Raw genomic sequence first — 24,495 nt, forward strand, 5'->3', positions numbered from 1 at the left:
TAAAATGTTGATGTTTTCACTATAAATTGTTCCACTTGCTTAACTTTACATTAGTTCATACAAGTCTCCCAAAATTTCTCTTCATATCTTATTACATTCCTTTGTTATAAATTGTTTAGCCATTCCCTGATTGATGGACATCCCTTAATTTACAGGGATTTTTTGCTTTTAGTATTGTGTTTTTTGCCACTAAAAAAGAGCTACTATTAAAATATTTTTTAAACATAGATGGCCTTTTCCTCTTTCTTTGATCTTTTTGAGATATAAGCCTGTATTACCTCCATTTTATAAATGGGGAAACAGACTCAGAAAAGTGAAATGGTTTGTCTACAGTCATATTGCAAGCAAGGATCAAAGCTGGAACTCAAGCCTAGATCTTTGTGATAACAGGTCCAGTGGACTTTTCACAATGCTACATCTTTTATCTCAATGAAATAGTGACACAAGGAATAGACAAAGAATTTAATGGCTAAGGTCCAAATGTATACTGAGAAAAATCAAGAGCTTGGAAGGCAATTCTCCCAGGGACCCATTGTACAATTCGTAATACTTTTATGCCAGAGAATTTGGGTTTAAATCTTGCCTCTGGTGTTTATTTGTCTATTTTTCTGGCATATAACCTTCTTGAGCCTGAGTTTCCTCATCTGTAAAATGAGGGAAGTGGATTCAGTGGACTCAAAGGCTCCTATCCCATTCTAAATCTATGTCTAGCTTATACTGTCAAAACAAATGGACAAGCAGTTGGGCCCAGAATTTAACAGGAAGAGGAGAGCCTTTGGGAAATTGCATGGTTCTTTTAATGACCTCATGCTTCTTCCTGAAATAGGGGTCTATCATTTTAATACCAAAAGTCTTCCAGTGATATTATATTACTGAAAGTCATTTAAAACTACAGTTTCTGAATAACTGAAGCTGAAGATCACCCAAAGGCTAAAGGAAAGGCATATAGGGAGTCCAATTAGGCCATAATATATTAATAGTGAGGAATTGCATAGAGGAAATACTATGAAGATGTCATCACAGAATTAATGGTCCAATGGCTAGAGTCTTTGGAATCAGAGTACCTTGGTTCAGATCCTACGTCTTTCACCTGAATGTCCTTGGGTAAATCATATAATTTCGCTGGGCTTCTGTTTCCTCAACTGTTAAATAAGGGTTTTAGGTGTCCTCTAAGTTCCCTTCGAGATCTAAACCTACAATCCTATGAAATGTAGGAGCAGAAAAAAAAAGTCAGGACAATCACATGGTGAGAATGAGAGATAACCATGGACAGCTCACATCTTCCACTGGAATCCAAAATATCAAAAGTACTGGATAGACCCCCTGTGGTCAATTGTTGCATGGCTATAAGACATGGGAAAGCTAATCTGAAAAACAAACAAACAAACAACAACCTGAAAGTAAGTATCACCTATAAGGTGATGAAATGGCTCTTGATGGGTGTGAGTAATCGACAACACAATAGGGACCGGGAATCATAAAGGAGGAATGAAGCCAGGCATGCCACCAAAACTACTCTGTTAAATTTGAAATAGGAAAAAAAAAAGAAAAAATTGAAATAGATATATTTTTAAATGTGGAGGAAAGGGGGGGAAAACACATGAGCAAAACAGATGGACTGGTCACATGGTGAAATTGAGAGATAATGAGTGACTAGCCTGTGTGGTCCTTTGGCATCCTCACTTTGCTAAAAGAAAACAGGGAGCTTAAGTGGATTCTATGGTGAACTTATAGCATGGATGGATTATTATTTGCAACATTGCAAGAAGCATTTATACTGATGACATCATAAACCCATTAAAAGGATTTAAATTTCATATTTTTATATGAAAATATTTTATTTTATTTTATTTTATATTAAAATAAATTTAAATTTCATATTTAAGTGAAACATTTTTAGGATTCCAAAAGGCCAATAGTGTAGGTTCCCTGAAGGCATGGACGATGCTTTATCCTTCCTTCATACACTCCAGTAAAATGTCATGAAGTCAATTCGTCAGATTTTCAGCATGTTTAGTCATTTTTCAGATGTGTCTAACTCTCTGTGGCCCCATTTGGGGTTTGCTTGGGCAAAGATACTGGAGTGATTTAACATTTCCTTTTCCAGTTTATTTTACAGATGAGGAAACTAAAGCAGAGTTAAGTGACTTGCCCAGGATCACTCAGCTAGCAAGTGTCTGAAACCAAATTTGAATTCCTGAAGATGTCTTCCTGACTTCAGTCCCAGCAGTCTATCCACTGTACCACATAGGTTCCCCCCTCCATTAGAATGGTTAAGTGGAATCCCCAGGCTGACACAACCAGGCAAAGGCACCAATTAGGACTTTTGTCTCTTGACCTCCAATTTAGTGCTCCTTCCACTCAGCCACACAGCAACTGACCTCACAAAATCTCAGAGTTGGAAGGGCCCTTACAAATGATCTAGTCACCTGGTATGAAAAAAGAAATCCCTGCAACTAGTAGTCAATCAGCCTCTGATTAAATAATAATTGTAATGACTAACATGTATATACCATTTCTAGTGCACCAAGCACTTTAAAATTATCTCATTTGATCGTCATAATAACCCTGGTAAATAGGTGTTATTATTATCCCCATTTTACATATGAAGAAACTGAGGCAACCAGAGGCTAAGTGACTTGCCCAGGGTCACACAGTAAGAATCTGCAGCTGGATTTGAACTCAGTTCTTTACTCCAACCCTTGCTCTCAAACCTCTGCACCACATAGCTACCTTAAAGTATTCTGGTGAAGTGAAATCCCTTACTAGAAATGATGAACATCCTGAGATTCAAATCTCTTACACAGAACTTGGAAGAGGATGGAGGAAGTGCATGCCTTTAAGATTGAACGACATTTCTTTTCACATGAGTGTGAATTTATAGGAGTGTGGGTTTTCTCTACTAGTTCCTGGTTTTGTTATATGAAAGAAGAAATTAACACATCTCTTGATAAGGAGGGAAGAAGTTCTAGTGAATTTTGCTACACATACATGGTTACGGTATTGGCACCTACTCTGTGGAATCAAGTTGGGTATTTTGTTTATTTCTTTATATGTAATCATGGGAGAGTGGAAAGAGGCCTTGGTCCCAAACCCAAAAAGACTAGTGATCAACACCAGCCTTCAACCCATACTGATTTTGTGGCCCTACCCCAGTCACTTTTCTTGATGCTCAAAGATTGTAAGTTGCAAAGAAGGTATGGACCTGAATGGGCATAAGTTTTTTCATCCCACAAGTCTACTTCTAACCCTGCTACTTGACTAGGGAGATCTAGAATTCAAATAAAAAACTTCTCCCCCCCCCCCCCAGAATCAAGCCCATAATTCAAGGGTTTATACCACACTGACTAGCTAATAATCAAATAGAAAAATGAACAGAAGCCTGTCTTTGTCCTAGAACCAGTTTCTACCCATTTTCTTCCTATCTCCCCCTGGGGCCAGAACTGCACTTGGCCCTTTATTTTAGGCTTGGGCTTGGCTACACATTTCTCTTCAGAGGGTGTTCCTGGGTCTCTTAATCTCACATAATCTCATCCTCTAAGATCTGTATAGGATCTCTATGAAGTAGATAGCGTTGGCCAGTCTTATTCAGGAACAGAGTAGATCAGTGGCAGTGCCCAACCAGGGCCCAAAAGCCAATCTTTGAATTAAGTAGAGACTTCAAGTCTCTTCTATATTTTTATTGTTCCAGTGCCCTAAGAAATGCTCTCCTATTGGTAAATCCTTAGTCTGGACCACCTTTTCATGAGAGGTCTCAGCTATGTTAACTTCAATCCATGCTCAACTCTCTTATGGACTTTCCTTCCTTTAGCAGCTACCTCACCTTCTCTCTTGGACATTTTTGTACTCTCTTCCCTTTTTGTGTTTTACTTCTTTCATTAGAATAAGTTTCTCAAGGGTTGGAACTATCTTGTTAGTTCGTAGTTGTTCCCAGTTTAACACAGAATAAGTGATTAATAACCACTCTCTTTTCTCATCTCTGTTTGTCTCTCTCTCCATGTCTCTCCATGTTTCTTTCTTCCCCTCCCTCTCCTTCTCTCTCTCTCTCTCCTCTCTGTCTCTCTCTGTCTCTCTCTGTCTCTCTCTGTCTCTCTCTCTGTCTCTCTCTCTCTCTCTGTCTCTCTCTCTCTCTGTCTCTCTCTCTCTCTCTCTCTCTCTCTCTCTCTCTCTCTCACACACACACACACACACACACACACACACACACACACACACACACACATCAATCCATCGACCTAGAACCCTAATCCACTGTCTTGTCGGTTCTTTGATTGAGAGGAGAGGGTGGATGGATTGCTGAGCTGAGTATACCCTCAGGCAACTCAAGAGTTAATTCGCTTGGTAACCAGCCATCACCACCCAAGACTTGGAAAACGACTCCACAGGCAGTATTCTTCTATTGCTACTGTTTTTAAGGAGTGCAGAGACAGATGAGGGTAAGGTGAGAGGGAAGCCTTGCCCTCCCACCTTCCCAATTGATGACTGTTTACCTTGCCCTTCCCAGTGAGGTAGCGGGGAAGGGGGGTATTCTCCAGGCTGGACAGTGTGGCTACTGTAACACCTCAGCAGTGAGGGAGGTGAACCAGGAGCTAGGGGTGAGCGTCCCCATTTAACAGCTTTCCAGTTGTTTACCAAAAAAATATTGTTCCATCATAAAAATTCCCAAAATAGTTCCCTCTCTGGCCAGACTGACTGGCGGGCGCCCAGCTCCAGAGCCCAGCCTCGCTGGAGACTCAATCTTGGAGAGGTGGGATTAAAAGCGAGTTTGGAGGTGGGAGCTGGCAGCAAAGCATTGCCCTTAAGTGAGAGGTACTCCTCCTGGGACTTCCCGTGGGGTAGGAGCTGGGAAGACAGGACGCACCGGGATTAGTCCAGCACAGAATTACCAAAACTCAGAGACACGATTTTCCATGGATGCCCAGCCAGCCCGCTGTGGGAGGGAGAGTCTGCGTGGGCCGGAGCAAAGAGCCCAGGTCTATTTTTAGCTTACCAGGGGTTCTACTTGGCCTGGGGGCTCTTTCAGTGGTTGGATTCAAAACAAAGGCACCCACTCCCACCACCCCCATAAATCCCTAAATAGTCCCGTGCAGTGTCTCTGTCTGCGGGATCAAAAGTTTATGCTATCAACGCAACTGCCAGGTGTCCCTGCCAGTACTCTGCCTTTCCCCCCTCCCCGCCCCCTAGCCCCAATGCATTGAAGGACCAGGGCTTCCCTAGGAGGGACCAGGGTCGCTTCTCTCAGCTCCAAAGAAGGCACATATACTTCAGGACATCTTATCTCGGTCTGCTAGAAAGAACATTAGCTCTGGAATCAGAGGACCTAGGTTCAAATTTTACTTCTGAGGTTTACTAACTTTGGATAAGTCACTAAATCTCGCTGGACCCGGTTCCTCTTCTGGGAAACGAGCATCGCTCTTAGAAGTCTCTGATGTCTCTTCTTCCTCGAAATCTATGATCCTACTGAGGCAGGAGGTTGAACGTTGTAGTTAATCCGTTGCCCCTGCCCCAAAGGAAGTCATTGAAAGGACACTGGGCTTCTTATATCAAAACCCCAAGATTTCGCCATTCCTCTGAGGGTCTCAGACGTTTCATCATTTCCCAGCTAGCTGCACTCCTTTGGGATTTCTCTGACTTCTCCAACAGCCTCAGAATCATTAATGGGATAACCTCATCATCTTGCAAGATCTCATCAGCCTCAGTACACTACCTCATTACCAGCCATGAACTCCAAACCTCCATTTAAAGAGAGCTCCGCACAGAAATTTCATTTCTCCCTTGGCTGAACTATTTTGGGATTTCTCTGATTTCTTTTAGTCCCTTCCTCAAACTCAGGTACTTCCCAACTACACTCCAAGCCTTTTCAGCTTCCTTTTGGATATTATCTTCTCCCATTAGACTGCAAGTTCCTTAAGGGTAGAGACAATCTTTTTGCCTATCTGTATCTCTAGGACTTAGCACAGTTCCTGGCATACAATCGCTGCTTTTATTAATAATTTTTATCGACTATTGAGTCAAGAAATCATTTTTAAGCTTTTATCTTTCTCAATTACATGTAGAAACAGTTTTTAAACAATTATTTTACATTTTGCCAACCATATTTTCTCCCTGCCTTACCCCCTCCACAAGCAGAAAATAGTCCAATACAAATTATACTAGTGCCATATGTAATACCTATTTCCATATTCTTCAGGCCATGAAAGAAGACATATATGACATATACAAGAAAAACCTAATGAAGGAAATAAAATGAAAAATGGAATGGAATGCAGATGGAAATCTGCAATCAGACTGACAATTCCTCCTCTGGCTGTGGATAGCAGTTTTCATCATGAGACCCTTGGAGTAATCTTGGAACTCTGCTTTGCTGATCAGTTTAGTTCCTCGCAGCTGATTCTCATACAATATATCTTTTATTATATATAGTGTTTTCCTGGTTCTGTTCATTTCATTTTTCATCAGTTCATATTAGTTCAAGAAATCATTTTTAATTTTATGTCTGATTGGAAAAGAAAGGTAGGTTTTACATCTACACTTGTTAGGGATGGTGGGTGTAGATGCTTTCACTCCATAGTGATTCAACAAAATGATTCATTAGCCTTCAAGCAATCCATACCTACTATTCCCAACTCTCCTAATGGCCCAAAGGAGGACCAAACTCAAGACAAAGACAGTAGCACTATTTTCTCCTAAGACTGTTATAGAAATAATAAGGCACAGTGTAATAAGTTTGAATTCTGAGCCCCCAAACAAAACTTTCTTATTTGTCTAGAAACTTTGACAACCTTTCATATCATTTTGGAGGAGCCTGAGCCTTAATTAAGCAGCTCTACCTATGTTGTACCCCATGTCCATAACCTCTCCTAGCCCATTATGGGGTCAGAGAGAGAAGGTTGAATTCAAGAGTCAATTTGGGATCAAATTTCTCCTCAGATCAGTTATGTGACCCTGGTCAAGTCACCTGATCTTCTTATTCTCACTTTCATCATCTTTTTAAATGAAGGAGTTGGATCCTATGGCCCATAAGATCCCTTCTGACCTATATTGTCTTTTAAAGAAAGAATCTTTTGACATATGACATATTTGACATATGACGTAAGAATTGATATCCATTGAGGACTTCAAGCCATTTTAAGCCTGGGAGGCCATGGGTTAATTTCCCCCTACCTTTCATTCCTAGGATATATGATGAATCATTGCTTCTTGTCTATCTCTGTCTCACAAAGGAAAAAGAAAAGAAAAGGAAAGTATTACTAAGAATCTAAGAGTGTTCTTTTTAAATTACTTCCCCTTCCCCTAAAAAAAAAATCATCTCTCCAACAACTTGATGATTTTGCCCTTTCTCAATCTTCTTTTCATTGTCCTTGTTTGGTTTTTGGTTCCTTAGGTCAACTGAATTAAGTACCAAAGCATTGACCTGGGCTCTGAGCCTTTGTTGGATATTGGGAGAAATTCCCTGATTATACCTTTGTCATGTCTCATTAACTTCATACCTTATAGCTTCTCCAGTCTCATTAATCACCCCTTATTCCTCACTATATCATCTAGTTGCAAACTTGGTGCTCTAGTTAGGTGGAGGCCAAGTGAACTTCTAAGAGAGAGAGATTGGCAGGTAGATCCCCAGAAGACAGAGTCAGGAAGAAAGAAAATGACTATCCTTTTTCCACTTTAGGATTTGTCCTGCTATTTGGTCTTCTACAAAATATGCCACAATAATAATAGCCTACTTTAATATAGCCCCCAAAAGCAGGAGTCTACTACTGTTTACCAATTGATTTTCCAAGGGATAAGGAGGATTGCACACACACTTTTAAGTTTAATACATATTATTAACGTTTTTCTCCATCACTTTCTTAAGTCTTGGCAATCAATAAAACAATAAACTCAAACCTGATTTGTAGAGTTTAGGGATTTCTGAGGTGTAAATGATCATATCAAAAATTTAATAAGCTTTATGGTAGAAGCCAGATCCATCAAACCACTATTGCTAAGGCTTTCAAAGTGTCTTATAAATATCATTTCATTTCTTCCTCACCATAGTCTTGTAAAGTAAATGTTAAAATTATTACTATTTCACATATGACAAAATTGAAGCCCAAAGAGGATAAAAAAAATAACTTTTCCAAGTTGCCATAGCAAGTAATTAGTTAAGGCAGGATTCTCACCCAGTTCTTCCTCAATTAGTCAATCAATCAATTTGCCTATATATATATATATATATATATATGCATATATATATCCTACTATGTGATAAACATTGTGCTAAACTCTGGGGATATGAAGAAAGCTTAAAAAAAACAGTCCCTACTCTCAAGGGGGTCCCAGTCTAATCAGAAGAGAAAATATGTAAACCAGGTCCAAACAAGATAGATTAAGGAGGACTGGGACAGTCTTCACACAGGAGGTGGAATTTTAGTTGAGCCCTAAAGGAAGCCAAAGAACTTAGGCAGTGGAGTGATGAGGAATACTGTCCAGGAATAGGTGACAGTCAGTGAAAACACTCTGGGTTGGAAGATAGAATGTCCTTTGTGAGGGACAGCAAGGAAACCTATGTCACTGGATCACTGGTCCTGTGATGGAGAATAGCGTATAAGAAGACTGGAAAGGAAGGAAGGGGCTAGGTTATAAAAGGCTTTAAAAGACAAAGCTCTTATATTTCAGTCTAGAGGCAATAGGAAGTCAATGGAATTTATTGAATAAGGAATTAGCATGGTCAGACTTCTTCTATAGAAAGAGCAATTTGCTAGGTAAATAGAGGTTAGATTGGAATGGGGAGAGATTTGAGAAAGGGAGACCAACCAATAAGCTATTGAAATAGTATATGTATGAGGTGATGGGGGGCCTGTAACCAGGTAATGAGATTGTCAGAGGAAAGAAGGAAGCATATTCAGAAATATTACAAAGTTAAAAATGAGAGGACTTGATGACTAATTGGATATGGAGAAGGTGGGGAAAGAATGAAGAGTAGGTGACTGGGGAAATGGTGGTCCTCTTGAGTGTAATAAGAAAACTAAGATAAGGGGAGAGTTTAAGACAAGAAATAATAAATTCCATTTCACACATGTTGAATTTAAAGTGTCTCCAGGACATCCAGGTTGAGATATCTAAAAGGCAGCTGAAGATGTGAGACTGGAGTTCAGGAGAGAAGACTGGACAAGTGCATTTGATAGTCATCTGCTTAGAGCTGATAACTAAAACCATAGGAGCTGATGAAATAATATAAATGGAGAAGAGAAACTGGGACAGAGCTTTGGAGACACTCATGGCTAACAAGGGTAACTTTGATGAAGATTCAGGCAAAGGAGATCTAGAAGGAGAGGGCAGACAAATAGGAAGAGAAACGGGAAAGAGCAGTGTCATGAAAACCTAGAGGGAAGAGAATATGGAGAAGAGGGGGAACAATAGTCTTCAAGGCTGCAGAGAGATCAAGAAGGATGAGGACTGAAAGAAGGCCATTCGATTTGGCCAATAAGAGATCTTTAGTAACTCTGAAAAGTAGTTGCAGTTTAATAAGAATGGAAGCCAGACTTCAGAGAGTTAAGAATAAAGTGAGAGGAAAGAAAGTGGAAGCCTACCTTCTGAGCTTATTGCACATTAATTCACACTCTACATTTCAGTCAAACTACCTGGAACACAATTACTTCTACCTTTAAAATTCCTATCTTCCCCAGAGATTCAGTTCAGTTCATGGACTACTTCCTAGAGAAAGACTTCTTTTTTTCATGTAAATACAGTTTTAATAATCATTTCCTGAAATTTCTGTGATCCATGTTCTCTCCTGTTTCCCCTCCCTGAGAAGGCAGGTAATATAATGTAGATTGTATATGTGCTACCATAGAATACATATTCCCACAGCCACATGTTGAAAACAAATAACTACTGCTTATATTAGAGAAAATTTTATGAAGGAAATAAAGTAAAGAATGATGTACTTCAATCTGCAATCAGACTATATCAGTTTCTTCTGTGATGGTGGATAGCCTTTTTTTGTCATGAGTCCCATGAAGTTGTATTGAATCCATGCATTGCTGATAATAAAGGTATTGACAGTTATCACTGTACTTAATTGCTATTGTTGTGTACAACATTCTCCTGGTTCTGCTCACTTCACTTTGCATCACTTCATATAAGTCTTTCCAGGGTTTGTGTGTGTGTGTGTGTGTGTGTGTGTGTGTGTGCACACGGGCGCGTGTGTAATTTCTCTGTTATTTCTTATAGCACAATACTATTTCATTACAATCATATAGCACAACTTGTTCAGCCATTCTCCAATTAATGGACATCCCTTCAGTTTCTAATTCTTTGCCACCACAAAAGGAGCTGCTCTAAATATTTTCATACATGTAGGTCCTTTTTCTCTATCTTTGATCTCTTTGGAATACAGACCTAGGATTGGTATTTCTGGATCAAAGAGTATTCAGGGTTTGATGGCCCTTTGGATATAGCTTCAAATTGTTTTCTAGAATGGTTGTATCAGTTCACAGCTCCACCAACAGTGCCTGATTTTCCCACATTCCCACCAACATTTATCATTTTACTGTTTTATATGTATTAGGCAGGAAAAGAAGACTTTACTGATTTTTTCTGGTGTTTTCTTCCTACTCAAACTATATTATATACTTATTTGTCTAAATGTTGTACCCTCTGAAGGGAGGGATTTTTTTATTTTTATTTTTATATCCTTTGCTTTGCATGGTAAGCACTTGAAAAGAAATATATAAGACTGGAAGCCATTTTTGAATAAGTAATTAGATATAGGATATTAAGCAATTCACAAAAGAACTACAGACTACAACAACTATGTGAAAGGATGCTTCATCTTAATAAGAAAAATGCAAGCCAAAACAAACTCTGGTTTCACTTCATACCAAACTGAGTGACCTGAATGGATTCAATGGTCTCTATCACCATAACATTTTTCTCCATAACTGATATATTCTACTTACAGGTATGCTGAGAGTGGCAGAGTATTTCGGTCCTTTGTTTCCTTTTGACCCTGCTGCTACTTTCAGAGGTTGAATGACCCCTTGAGGACCAAAAGGATAAATAAACAAGGAGGGGTATTTTGAGTGTGTAAACAGTTTTTCTCTTCAATTCTAACCCTTCTGGTATCTAATAATAATGTCATGAGATTGTTTGGGGTTTTTGCCTCAAAGTGAGTAAAGGGTTAATTTAAATACCATCAGGACTCAATGAAAAGGATTAAGAAATGAAATACCAACATAGTTACTCATTGGAGTATATATTGGGAGCTTCTCATTTCATTTTGTTTTGGTTACTATAATGTTTGCCTGTTGGGTTTTGGAAAATTAAAGATTGGCTTTGGACTGGCACTGTTTTTGATTGAGGAAGTATTTGGGCTTTGATCTTTAATGGTGTATGTACATAGCTTTCCTCTAAAAAGAAAACAGCTCTGTGTAGAATTTTCTTCAAATCACCAGTTTGCTTGCTCCACAGAGGATAGAGGTACTTGTACCTCATGGCCAAATGAACCACCAAGGAATATGCTAACTATGTTTTCAGTTGAAAGGGTCCATATTCACTTCTCAAATGAAAGTTTTCTTTTCTTGGACTATGAAAAGCTCAGGCACTCTCCAAGTTACAAACAGCCAACTTTCAAACTTCCAGGACCTACTGTTGCATGCTGACACCTCTCTCTCAAACCTCTAACCCATCCCCACACACCTCAACAACAAGCTGTCCTGGGCTAACAATGATATTTGGGATACAGACCAAGAATACCTCTTCACCACCGCCTCCTTTTTTTCCCCTCAGGGGATTGCACACAAGTCATGTGTTCCCAAGCTATTTGCTGCCTCCTCTTTCTTTGTGGACCAGAAAAAAGAGTGGGGGGGGGGGGGGACTTAATCATGGCTAATAATATAGCATTCTCAAGGAGAAGGAAAGTAGTTTGGTTTTTTGTTTGTTTGTTTGTTTTGGTGAAGTAAGGAGCAGCAAATAATTGTTGCTATTAACCTCCAAAGCTGTAATTCTTAACTTGGATTAATAAATTTGTTTTCTAAAATATCTTAATAAAATTTTTCTAAAATATCTTGATAAAATTATAACCTCAACATAATTAGTTTCCTTTGTCATTCGGTGTATTGCATTTTATACATTTTTTTAAATATTGTTCTGAAAAAGGGTCAATAAACCAGATTGCCAAAGGGATCCATCACACCAAAACTGAATAACTTCTGCTAAAAACGATTGCTTTTCATACACTTTCTCACCTTCCTCTAAGAAAATCTATTTTTAAAAGCATCAACCTTTAAAATTAAAAATCTATTTCTTATTCAATTTTATTGAATTTTTTTCTATTTTTCTTTTATGCTTAATTTTTTTCTATTTCTATTATGCTTAATTTCTATTTTCTATTTTCTATTATGCTTAATTAAGTACTAGAAAACAGTTTTCCTCCCTATGCTTCATTTTATTTCAATTCGGTAAGTCTTTATTAAATGTCTACTATGTTCAAGGCATTATCTTAGTCACTAACAGATACAAAAGGAGACCTAGCACAGTCATGTCATCATGGCGGAATGTTTATTCCATTTGCTACAGAATATGGCACAGCCTGAACAAGATCTTGTTATTGCAGAAACATAGATACCTTAGGCTTAATATAAAATGTGATTTTCAGAATCATCTCATCTGAACCATGTCCAGAAGTTTTAATGTCTAGAGAGAATATAAAAAACTAAGATATCAACTCCCAGAAACCAAAATTTTATAACCCGATTAAATTATTTTACCCCAAATTTTTATTCCATATCAGAAAAGGAAATGTTTCTATTAATAAGGGGATTATTAAAAGTTGCCCTGGGATAGAGCCAAGATAGCAGAGTAGAGGCAGGAACACCCATATCTCTCTGAACACCTCCTCCAGACACCCTTAAAATAAAACTTCAAACTGAACACTAGAATGGGCAATTTTCCTGCAGAAGACAACTGGGAAGGTAGAGAGAAGTCTCTTTCACTAGAAAGAGGGGAGTATTGTCCTCAAGAAGGCCACACCAACAGCTCAAGTCAACAGTAAACCTCCCCCAAGTACTGTTCAAGTTTCTGATCTGGGGCGAGGGCAGCAGTAAGACCCCCAAACCCTGACTAAGCTAATGGCAGAGCACTCCCACACCCAACTTTGAAGTTTCAAGAACCAGAACAACCCCATATTGTGCCTGGTCAGTGCCACCCTGATGTGAGGACCTTGTTGAGGCTCCAAACACCAGACCAAGTCCTCAGTGAGGCCCTGAGCCCCAGCAGTGTGCCTGGCCTTTCAAACCAACAGCCAAGCCCTGAGGGAAACTGAACCAGCAGTGGGAGGCAGATTACACAGCTCTCAGTACATAGACCATTATATCACCTTGGAAGTACTGAAACTTGCAGACACCCAGAACTAGATCTGAGGGTAATAGCAAAAAAAAAAAAACCTGAAATTTGAGAGTGTGCCTCTTCTACCCTGGAAACAGAGCCCACCTTTAAAAGAAAAAATAAATCAGGGAAAAGGGAAAACATAAAAACAAAACACTTAGCTATAGAAAATTATTGTGGAGGCAAGGAAGAACAAGGCACAAACTCAGAAGGAAATGATGAAAACAAAATAGCTTTATGCAAAACTTCAAAGAAAAATAAGAGTTAGTTTCAGACTTGGAAGAACTCAAAAAGGATTTCAAGAATCAAATAAGAGGCAAAAGAAAAAATGGACAAAAGAAATGAAAGCTATGTGAGAAGAAAAATAACACCTTAACAAGCAGAATTGACCAAATAGTAAAAGAAACACAAAAATCCACTGAAGAGAAGAATTCTTTAAAAAAGCAGAATTGGTCAAGTGGAAAAAAAAAGATACAAAAATCCAATGAAAAAAGAAACGCGTGAAAAGTAGGAATTGGCCAAATGGAAAAAGGAGTTCAGAACCTCACTGAAGAAAATAATTTCTTTTTATTTCATTTTTGTTGTAATGCAAAACATTTTCAGAAGTGGTCATTGTTAAGAAAATAACTTCTAGGGGGAATCTGGGTAGCTCAATGAATTGAGAGTCAGGTCTAGAGATGAGAGGTCCTAGGTTCAAATCTGAATGACCCTGGGCCAGTCACTTAAACTCCATTGCCTAGCCCTTAACATCCTTCTGCCTTATAACCAATACATAATATTGATTCTAAGGTGGAAAGTAAGGGTTTTAATTTAGAAAAAAAAATAAAAACTTCTTAAAAATTAGAATTGGGAAAATGGAAGCTAATGACTTCATGAGACATCAAGAAACAATAAAACAAATTCAAAAGAATGGGAAAATATAGAAGAAAATATGAAATATCTCATTGGAAAAAAACAACTAATGTGGAAAATAGAACCAAAAGAGAAATTCAAGAATTATTGTACTACCTGAAAGTTATATTTTTTAAAGCCTAGATATTATATTACAAAAAAATTACCAAAGAACACTGCCCTGATATTCTCGAATGAGGGTAAAATAGAAATTGAAAGAATACATCAATCACTTTCTAAGAGATCCCCAAAGGAAAACTTCCAGGAATATTATAGCCAAGTTCCAAAGTTCTCAAACCAAGTAGAAAATATTGCAAGCAGCCAGAAAAAAAAAATTTAAATATCACAGAGCTAGTCAGGATTACATAGGACTTACCAGCTTCTAAATTAAAGGTCTGAAGGGCTTTGAATATAATATTCCAGAAAGTCAAGGAACTAAGTTTACAAACAAGGATCTTTTGCCTAGCAAAATGGAGTATATCCTATTGGGGGTGGAAATAGTCATTTAATGAAATAGAGGATTTTCAGGCATTCCTGATGAAAAGACCAGTCTTGAACAGAAAATCTGATACTCAAATACAGGATTCAAAAGGATAAAAAGGTAAACAGAAAAGAGAAAACTTAAGAGATTCAATGAAGTCAAACTGTTTCCATTGCTATAAGATGATACTTATAATTCTTAAGAATGTTATCATTACTAGGCCACTTATAAGGAGTATACATAGACAGAGGGTATAGAAGTAAGTTGACTACAATGACCTGATATCCAAAAAAATAATAAAGGGATGAAAAAGGATTGCACTGAGGGAAGAGGTAAGGGAGAGGTAGAGTGAGATAAATTATCTCATGAAGAATTAAGAATAAGTTATTAAAGCAATTAAAAATAATGCTGAAGTACTATCTCACACCTAGCAGATTGGCCAATATGGCAGCAAAGGAAAGTGATAAATGTTGGAGGAAGTATGGCAAATTGGGACACTAATATACTGCTGGTGGAGTTGTGAATTAATCCAACCATTCTGGAGGGCAATTTGGAACTATGCCCAAAGGACTTTAAAAGAATGCCTGCCTTTGGTTCAACCATAACACTGCTGGATTTCTACCCCCAAAGAGATAATAAGGAAAAAGACTTGTACAAAAATATTTACAGCCTCACTCTTTGTGGTGGCAAAAAATTGGAAAATGAGGGGATTCCCTTCAATTGGGGAATGACTGAACAAATTGTGATATATGTTGGTGATGGAATACTATTGTGCTCAAAGGAATAATGAACTGGAGGAATTTCATGTGAACTGGAATGACCTCCAGGAATTGATGCAGAGTGAAAGGAGCAGAACCAGGACAATATTGTACACAGAGACTGATACATTATGGCACAATTGAATGTAATAGACTCTTCTACTAGCAGCAATGCAATGATCCAGGACAATCCAGAGGAACTTATGAGAAAGAACACTATCCACATCCAGAGAAAGAACTGTGGGAGCAGAAAGGTAAAAGAAAAATATATGGTTGATTACTTGGTTCAATGGGAATATGATTGGGGTTTTGACATTAAAAGATCACTCTACTCAAATATGAATAACATGGAAATAAGTTTTGAACAATGATACATGTGTAATCCATTGGAATTGCTTGACAGCTCCAGGAGATGAGAGGGAAAGAACATGGATCATGTAATCATGGGAAAATATTCTAAATACATTTTAAAAAGAAGAAGCTTTAAAGTGAAGGGGAGGGTGAGGATGATGATGGGCAATGCTTTAATATTAATCTCATTGGAATTGGCTCAGAGAGGGAATAAAATCCATACTCAGGTGGGTATAAGAAATTTAGCTTACCCTGTAGGGAAGTAGGAGGAATAAGAAAAGGGGAGGGGGATAATAGAAGGGAGGGTAAGTTAGGGGTGTCAGTGGTAAGAAGCAAAATATTTGTGAGGAGGAGCAGAATGAAAAGAGAGAGAAAGAGAAGAAACAAAAGGAGGAAATAGGATTGAAGAGAATACATGGTATGAGATGTAAAATGAATAATTTTTATTATATTAAATTTTAAAAGTTGTACAAACAAAACCAATGAAACCAAGATTAGAAGGGAAACAATAAATGGAGAAAGTTTTTTACAACAAATTTCTCTGATAAAGATCTCTTTCCAAGTCAACTTTTTAAGAATATGTCATTCAGCAGCTGACAAATAGTCAAAGGATATATGAACAGGCAGTTTTCAGATGAAGAAATCAAAGCTATCATAGTCATATGAGAAAAATGTTCTAAATTTCTATTGACTAGAGAAATGCAAATGAAAATAATTCTAAGGCACCACGTCACATCTATCAGATTGGCTAATAAGGCAGGAAGGGAATATGACAAATATTGGCGGGGATATAGCAAAACTGGGACACTGCTGCATTGTTGGCAAAGTTGGGAATTAATCCAACCATTCTGGAGAGCAATCTAAAGCTATGCCCAAAGGGCTATAAAATCACACATACTCTTTGATCCAGTAATGCCCCCACTAGGTCTGTACTCCAAAGGGATCCAAAAAAGTAGAAAGGGACTGTTTGTACAAAAACATTTATAGCAGCTCTTTTTGTGGTGGCAAAGAATTGGAAATTGAGAAGATTCCATCAACTGGGGAATGGCTGAACAAACTTTGGCATATGATTGTGATGAAATACTATTGTGCTATGAGAAATGATGAGTAAAATCGTTTCAGAAAAACTGGAAACACCTACTTGAATGGATGCAAAGGAAAGTAAATAGAATCAGAACTTCATACACAACAGCCACATCCAATGAGTAACTGTAAATTATTTAGTTATTTGGAATAACACGATGATCCAAGACAATTCTGAAGGATTTGTGACAAAGAATGCTATTCATCTCCAGAGAAATTTGAAATTATTTTTATTTGAACCCATATTGGCTTAAAGCTTATAGCATTTCCTCATTATGTCAAATTAGTGTTAACATTAAAATCACTGTTTTAAGACTTCATCATGGCATTATGGAGATGACCCTATGGTGTAGAAGGCTACCTCATCAGAGGAAAACCTATGGTCAGTCCTACAAAGTAGGCAAGGTTTGGAGGATTGACCTGTTAATGTTGGATGTTTAAGGATCAGTCTTCATTTTATTCAGCCATCCACAAGGATACCAGGACCTGGCCAACATTGGCATCTTGTAATCTACCCTGTTCTTTCCACCAGGACCTACTGGTTCCTTCTGAATTGAACCTACAGAGACCAGGAGAGTTCATCCATTCTATTTTGAAACATTCCCCAAAGTAGATCTGAATATGTAATACCATGGAGAGGTAGCTTGATCCTAGCATCCCCATGGATGGCTGGATCAGATAAAGCACAGTCTAGATCCCAGAGACTAGCCTACTTAGAGATCATGTCAATAGTCTTGCTTCTGTGGGTCCCCAATCCCCTGCTCTTCACCTTTTGCTCAGAGAACAATAATCAAATTAATAGTATCATTGTTATTGGAAAGAGCATAAAAATCGATTGCCCTATGACTCAACAACTTAGAATCTGTTATAGTTTATTGCTTGGTCACCTCTCCAGGATGTATGTTGCATTCCCTGGTAAAATGTTAGCTTTTTTTTTAAAGTAAATTTTCATTTGTATCCCTGCCAGCTAGGATAGCCCTTGATACAGAGGAGATACTTAAAAAATGATTGTTGATTGATTGATCGATTGGTTGGCCAACCTAAATTTGGAGAAGTTTGGCTAATAGATGAAGAAATTTTTCAGCCTCAACAATTCACAAAGATCTACTAAAGCAAAGAGGAGTTATAATCTGAATTGGTAAGAGTGCCCACACTGATGAAATCATAAACTGTGGAAGTTTAGAAACTTGGGGCAGGTAAAAGGCAGAGGAAGAGGTAGAGAAGTGATGACTACTTTCTCCAATTTAGAACAAGCAACTAGTTTTCTCTGAATTAGCCACATTACCCCTTCATACAGGGATTGTGGGTTTGAGTCCCATCTTGGGTGCCAATTGAAATAAAATAAGTAACTGAAGGGAAACTATTACTTATTGAGATAGAGTAATAAACTGACTGGAAACTATTACTTGTTGAAATAGAGAAGGTAGACTGAGGGGAACTGCTGTTCTCTGGCTTTTGACTAGAGAGAGCTGCTACAGGAACCTAAACCTGCTTATTTGTAATGGAGGTAGAACAGAGAAATGCTGAGGGATGCTATCACATAGGAATGCTGGTACACAAGGGACTGCTCTAGGGTTTGTCTAATGATCCCTACTAATGGATCAATCTATTTCCTAACTTCCTCCCCCCTTCACTCCCTCCCTTTTCCAACCCTCTCCTCCCTTGCCTCCTCCACCTCCCAATACTTCTTGAAGCCTTTATTTCTTCCCTCCCTCCTGAGTGAACTATAAAAATACTCTAGTTGCTTTCTCAGTCAAGGGTTTATTGGGATAACAGGATGGGAAACTGAGGTAAGAGGGATGAGCATTTCTCTAAACTACGAGGATAATTTTAGGGGGAGGGGTGTTGAGGAAGTATTCCAGTCACAAACTGTGATGCTAAGACAGTTAGGGAGATGGAAAACAACAGTTTGAATCTTCTTTCTTCTTCATCCAGAAAAGTCTTTCAGATTCTCCTGGCCAGCTCAACTCTCATATAAACCACCAACTCAAAAGCTTCTCCCCTAGTCAGCTTCCACTGCTCAGAGCCAGAGAAACAAAAACAAAAACAAAAACAAAAACAAAAAACAAAAAAGCAAAAAAACCAAACCAGCCTCACAAAGGTCTTTCAGCCAGGTTCAAACCGCCAGGGAGCAAGAGAGTGTGACTTCCAGTCAGAGACCAAGTCCAAAAGCCCTCTCTTCTCAGTGTGGCCAGCAAAAGCCCCCAACTGCCCTCCTGGGAACATTCTATTGGAATCTTCTCTTGACTGACATCTAGAGCTAGATCTCCAGCCCTGAGTCTTTGTCCACAAGTCCTGCAAAACCTCTCTCTCTTCATGTCTCTATCACAGTCCCCAGAAAGCTATCCTTAGATAGCTTCATGACACATTGTGGGTCAAGGTCTCCCAAAAACCTTAGTTCACAAGCCCCCACCGTTTTTCTTTTACAAATCCAATCCAAGTATGCAGGACTTCAAAGCGAGGGGCATTTCTTTAAATAACATGACAAAATTAATTACAAGAAAAATGCTCCCATACTACTCAGAGGACCTTCAGGTCACCACACCATCCATGTGGGATGGGATAAACACAGGGTACACAAACAACCAAATAATTCATATGTTGGGGCACCCAACATTTGTTACCAAGTAGCCATGTGTTACCATGTATAGAAAAATAAACGTTATTAAGGTAATTCATTTCCTGGGCATCTAGGTGGTACAATGGATAGAGTGCCCTGCCTGGAGCCTGGAAGAATTCATTTTCCTGAGTTCAAATCTGGCCTCAAGACTTACTTAGCATTGTGACCCTGGGCAAGTCACTTAACCTTGTTTGCCTCAGTTTCCTCATCTGTCAAATTATTGTGGGAAAGCTTGCTGGTTCCTGCCCACCCACATCAAAATGAATTGGAGAAGGAAGTGGCAAACCATGCCAGTATCTTTGCCTAGAAAATCCCAAATGGATCACAAAGTCACAGGCCTGAAAAATATGAAGGGCAGTTGGGTGGCTCAGTGGATTGAGAGTCAGGCCCAGAGACAGGAGATCCTGGGTTCAATCCTTGCCTCAGCCAATTCCTATCTGTGTGACCCTGGGCAACTCACTTGACCCCCATTGCCTAGCCCTTACCACTCTTCTGCCTTAGAACCAACACATAGTATTGATTCCAAGATGGACGCTAAGGGTTTTAAAAAAAAAGTCAGGCCTGAAAAATAACGACTTAACAATTCATTTCATGTCCATCAATGTCACCAATATAATGCTCCCCCGTGATGAATTCCTGCTGCTCTCTGCCACACTCCTGTGCTGAGCTGCTCATTGTTTCTCTCCCAGGATATTTCTGATGAGTTGCTACTGTTTCTACCTCTGTCTGAAGTTTTTCCTCAGCAATGCTTCTTCTGGAGTTGATGGGGATTCAGCTTTGGAAAAACACATATCCTTAGCCTAGTTCATTTTTGAGTTGTTTTGTTTTGGTTTTTGAGATAAAACTAACCACAGTTAGGAAAGCTCTCAAGCATTTCAATCTATCTTGTAAATGTTTCTCCTCCTCTTGCTGTTCCTGGATGGGAAAGGTGATTTGGGAGGGGTGCTTTGTTGTTGTTCAACCCTTTTCATCCATGTCAGACTCTGTGACCCCATTTGGGGCGTTTCTTAGCAAAGACACTGGAGTGGTTTGCCATTTTATTCTCCACCTCATTTGACAGATGAGGAAACTGAGGCAAGCAGGGTTAAGTGACTTGCCAAGGGTCACTCAGCTGATAATTATCTAAGGCTGAATTTGAACTCAGGTCTTCCTGACTCGAAGCCCAGAGTTCTATCCACTGTACCAATTAGCTGACCCTCAAATTCCATTAAACAGATAGAGATTGATTATAGTAGTTATACTCCAAGATTAGGTAAAGGAAGGTGGAAGAATATTCAAATTGCTACCCCCCCCCATCCATGAAATTCCCCAGGTACCTCAAATCCTAGAGCCAGCCAAAGGAATGGGCAATTGCTCCCCATCTTTGTAAAATTTGTGCTCTTCTAGTTGTGTTTGTTTGCTTACTTCCTTAAGGAAAAGTCTGTGAACTCTTACTGTCCTGGTCCTGAGGGTCCTTCACACCACGAAGGTGTGAAGCTCCTGGGATCAGATGGTGTCATTAACAGCAGCCAGGGTGGAAACCACCTGAACTCCCAGGTTCTGTGAATTTCACGGCCTCTATACTCTGCCCTTCTAACATTAGAGCTTCTCACATCTAGGTGCTACTGTGGGAATGTCAGGGGCCTCTGGACTCTTCTTTTGTTCCCTTTACTACTTAATCCAACTGACTCAGGAAAGCAAGGCCCACTGGAATCAAGGCTTTAACTACAGAGGAAAGGTTCAGCTAGTGGAACTTAGGCTGGGTAATAGGGCAGAGAAGCAGGAAGAGAAGGGATGACTATTTTCCTAAACTTGTAGCAAGCAATGAGTTTTCTGTGAATCACCTGCTTCCCAGGAGGGAATGGGTTCCTTTGCTTGAAGCTTCCTCCATAGACAAAGGAAGAAGGGAAGGAAGGAAGGAAGGAAGGAAGGAAGGAAGGAAGGAAGGAAGGAAGGAAGGAAGGAAGGAAGGAAGGAAGGAAGGAAGGAAGGAAGGAAGGAAGGAAGGAAGGAAGGAAGGAAGGAAGGAAGGAAGGAAGGAAGGAAGGAAGGAAGGAAGAAGTCCTTTGGACCCAAGACCTGGCACTCTCTCTATTGTACTACCTAGCTGCCCCAGGGTCTGACTCTTCAATATCGCATTTGGAGTTTTCTTGACAAAGATACCATTTTTTGCCGTTTCCTTCTCCAGCTCATTTGGCACATGAGAAAACTGAGGCAAACAGCATGAAGTGATGTGCCCAGGATCACACAACTAAGAAGTATCTAAGGCTAGATTTCAACACAGGTTCTCCCAACCCCAGGCCTGGTGATCTACCCACTGTGCTCCCTAGCTGCCCTTGCTATATGCTATTTTTTTTTTAGTTTCTTCTTTGCAACTTATACTCCTAGACAGTTGCCTAAAATATAGAGAACTAAAGTGACTTACCCATGGTCATGTGTAACTAGTATTCATCAGAGGCAAGACTTGAACCCAGGACTTCCTGGATAGCTTTCTAGGCATTAAACCATAGCTGACTCTCTAGAACAGTGATGGGCAAACTTTTGAGCTTGGTGTGTCAAAATTTGCCAAAAAAACGAGCACAACTCCGGTGGTATGTCACTTGCAGTTCCATACTTCTCTGTATGTGGCCACATGCAGTCACGTGTCATCAAAAATAGCTATGCATGTCTGTGCTGACACGTGTGTCATAGGTTCACCATCACGGCTCTAGAAGGGTTGCTCATCAAATCTGCCAGAGGGACAAAGAGAGGGACAGCTAGCATACTGCTAAAAATGAGCTGTTCCCAAAGAGATCTAGGAGGGTTTGTGGAGCTCAGAATGAGTCAGCAATGTGATATAATAGCCAAAAAAGCTAATGCAATTATGGGCTACATTAAGAAAGGCAGAATTTCCAGGAATGGAGAAGTGATTGTTTCACAGTAGTCGGCCAATATCAAACCTTATCCGTATGTGTTCAGTTCTGGGCACCATAGTTTAAAAGGTCATTGTTAAATCAGAGTGTCCAGAGGAAAACAACCAGGTTGGTGAAGGGTCATATGAGGATTGGTTTAAGGAAAGGAGGGAACTAGGTGGTACAGTAGATAGAGCACTAGGTCTGGAGTCAGGAAGACCTGAGTTCAAATCTATCTCAGATACTTACTAGCCATGCAACTTTGGGCAAGTCTTTTAACCACCATTCGCCTTAGTTTTGCCATCTGTAAAATGGGGATAATAATAGCACCTATCTTCTAGAGTTTGTGTGGGGATCAAAAAGATATCTGTTAAAGTCACTTTACACAATGCTTGGCATGAGTGAGCTATATAAATATTAGCAATTAGTAGTAGTATTTTATCTTGGAGAGAAGATGCTGGCGAGGAACATAGTAATATTTGAAGGACTGTCATATGGAAAATGGATTAGACTTTTCCTGTTTGGTCCCAGAGAGTAAAATCAAGAACAGTGGACATAAGTTGTAAAAAGATAAATTTAGACTTCTTATCAAGAAAAACTTTATAGCAAAGTAGAGCTGCCTAAAAAGAAAGTGAGAGAGATGATAGTGAATTCCCCCTCCCTGGAAATCTTCAAGCAGAACCTAGATGACAATTTGGGGATGTTTTTATGGGGATTTTCCCCCCATGAATGGATTAAGTTATATGACCACTGAGAGATCCCTTCCCATTGTCTAAGTCTATGATTTCCCATTACCTACATGATAAAAGAAAAACACCTTAATCAGACACTCAAGGACTTTGTATTCTTCGAGAATCAGTCAATTCTTGTGTGTTCTATTAGCATTCCTGTCATTGTAAGTGAAGTCCTTAGGATAAACTAATAGGAGAACATGAACAGGAGTCATTGAGGTTGGGCAGCAATGGATGGGTTCTGATCTGAATTGTCAGAAGGAAAATCCACACGAATCAGAGAACACAGATCCATTGGAATAGCTCTCAGTGTTTCTCTTATTCGATGCTGCCCTTATTTTTTTTTAATTTGGAAATTTTAATTAATTAATATAGGATATTCTTCCATGGTTACAAGATTCAAGTTCTTTCCCTCCCCTCCCCCAACCCCCTCCTGTAGCTGACATGTAATTCCACTGGGTTTTACATGTGTCATTGATCAAGACCTATTTCCATATTATTAATATTTGCACTAGAGTGATCATTTAGAGTCTATATACCCAATCATATTTCCATCAACCCATGTGATCAGGAAGTTGTTATTCTTCTGTGTTTTTCTTCTGAAAGAACTCCCACAGTTCTTTCTCTGGATGTGGATAGCGTTCTTTCTCATAAATCCCTCAGAATTGTCCTGGATCATTACATTGCTGCTAATAGAGAAGTCCATTACATTTGATTGTGCCACAGTATATCTATCTCTATGTATAATGTTCTCCTGGTTCTGCTCCTCTCACTCTACATCAGTTCCTGGAGGTCTTTCCAGTTCCCATGGAATTCCTCCAGTTCATCATTCCTTTGAGCACAATACCATTCCATCACCCATAATTTGTTTAGCCATTCTCCAATCGGAGGGCATCCCTTCATTTGCCAATTTTATGCCACCATAATGAGTGTGGTTTCTATACTGTCTTTAAATGCCAAAGGAGTTTACTGTATATTTTATCCTAGAGGTAGTTGGAAAGATACTGGAGATTCCTTCAGGGGTGAGTGCCACAGTCAGACCTTCATGCTTGAGGAAGATTATTTTAGCAATGGCATTGGGGATGGATTGGACTAGGAAGAGACTGGAAATGGAGAGGCAATTGGGGGGCTATCAAAATAGTCTAAGTAAGAAGTGATAAGGGCCTGAATGATGGTTGTAGTTGTTTGAGTGATGAGAAAAAAGATGTATTTGAGAAATTTTGAGGAGATAAAATGGATGACATAACTTGGCAATTGATTGATGGGGTTGAGGGTGAAGGAGAGTGAAGAATCAAGGATGAGGGGGAAGCTCAATGGAATGAGAGCCAGGCCCAGAGACAGG

At 39.2% G+C, this 24,495-nt stretch overlaps 1 protein-coding gene and 1 non-coding gene across 2 annotated transcripts in view; one reads left to right on the forward strand and one right to left on the reverse strand.

Moving 5' to 3' along the window:
- The window catches only part of LOC100023259 (annexin A11-like), a 60,318-nt gene that overhangs the window by 25,964 nt on the left and 9,859 nt on the right, over positions 1-24,495 (reverse strand). The window contains 1 exon segment of the mRNA XM_056816123.1: positions 4,694-4,842. Coding sequence (XP_056672101.1) covers positions 4,694-4,842 — 149 coding nt within the window.
- On the forward strand, positions 2,916-3,040 carry LOC130456780 (U6atac minor spliceosomal RNA). Its single transcript, XR_008915817.1, has one exon. It is a non-coding gene; the product is annotated as a U6atac minor spliceosomal RNA (small nuclear RNA).

Source organism: Monodelphis domestica, chromosome 1, assembly GCF_027887165.1.
Source record: "Monodelphis domestica isolate mMonDom1 chromosome 1, mMonDom1.pri, whole genome shotgun sequence".
NCBI lineage: Eukaryota > Metazoa > Chordata > Mammalia > Didelphimorphia > Didelphidae > Monodelphis > Monodelphis domestica.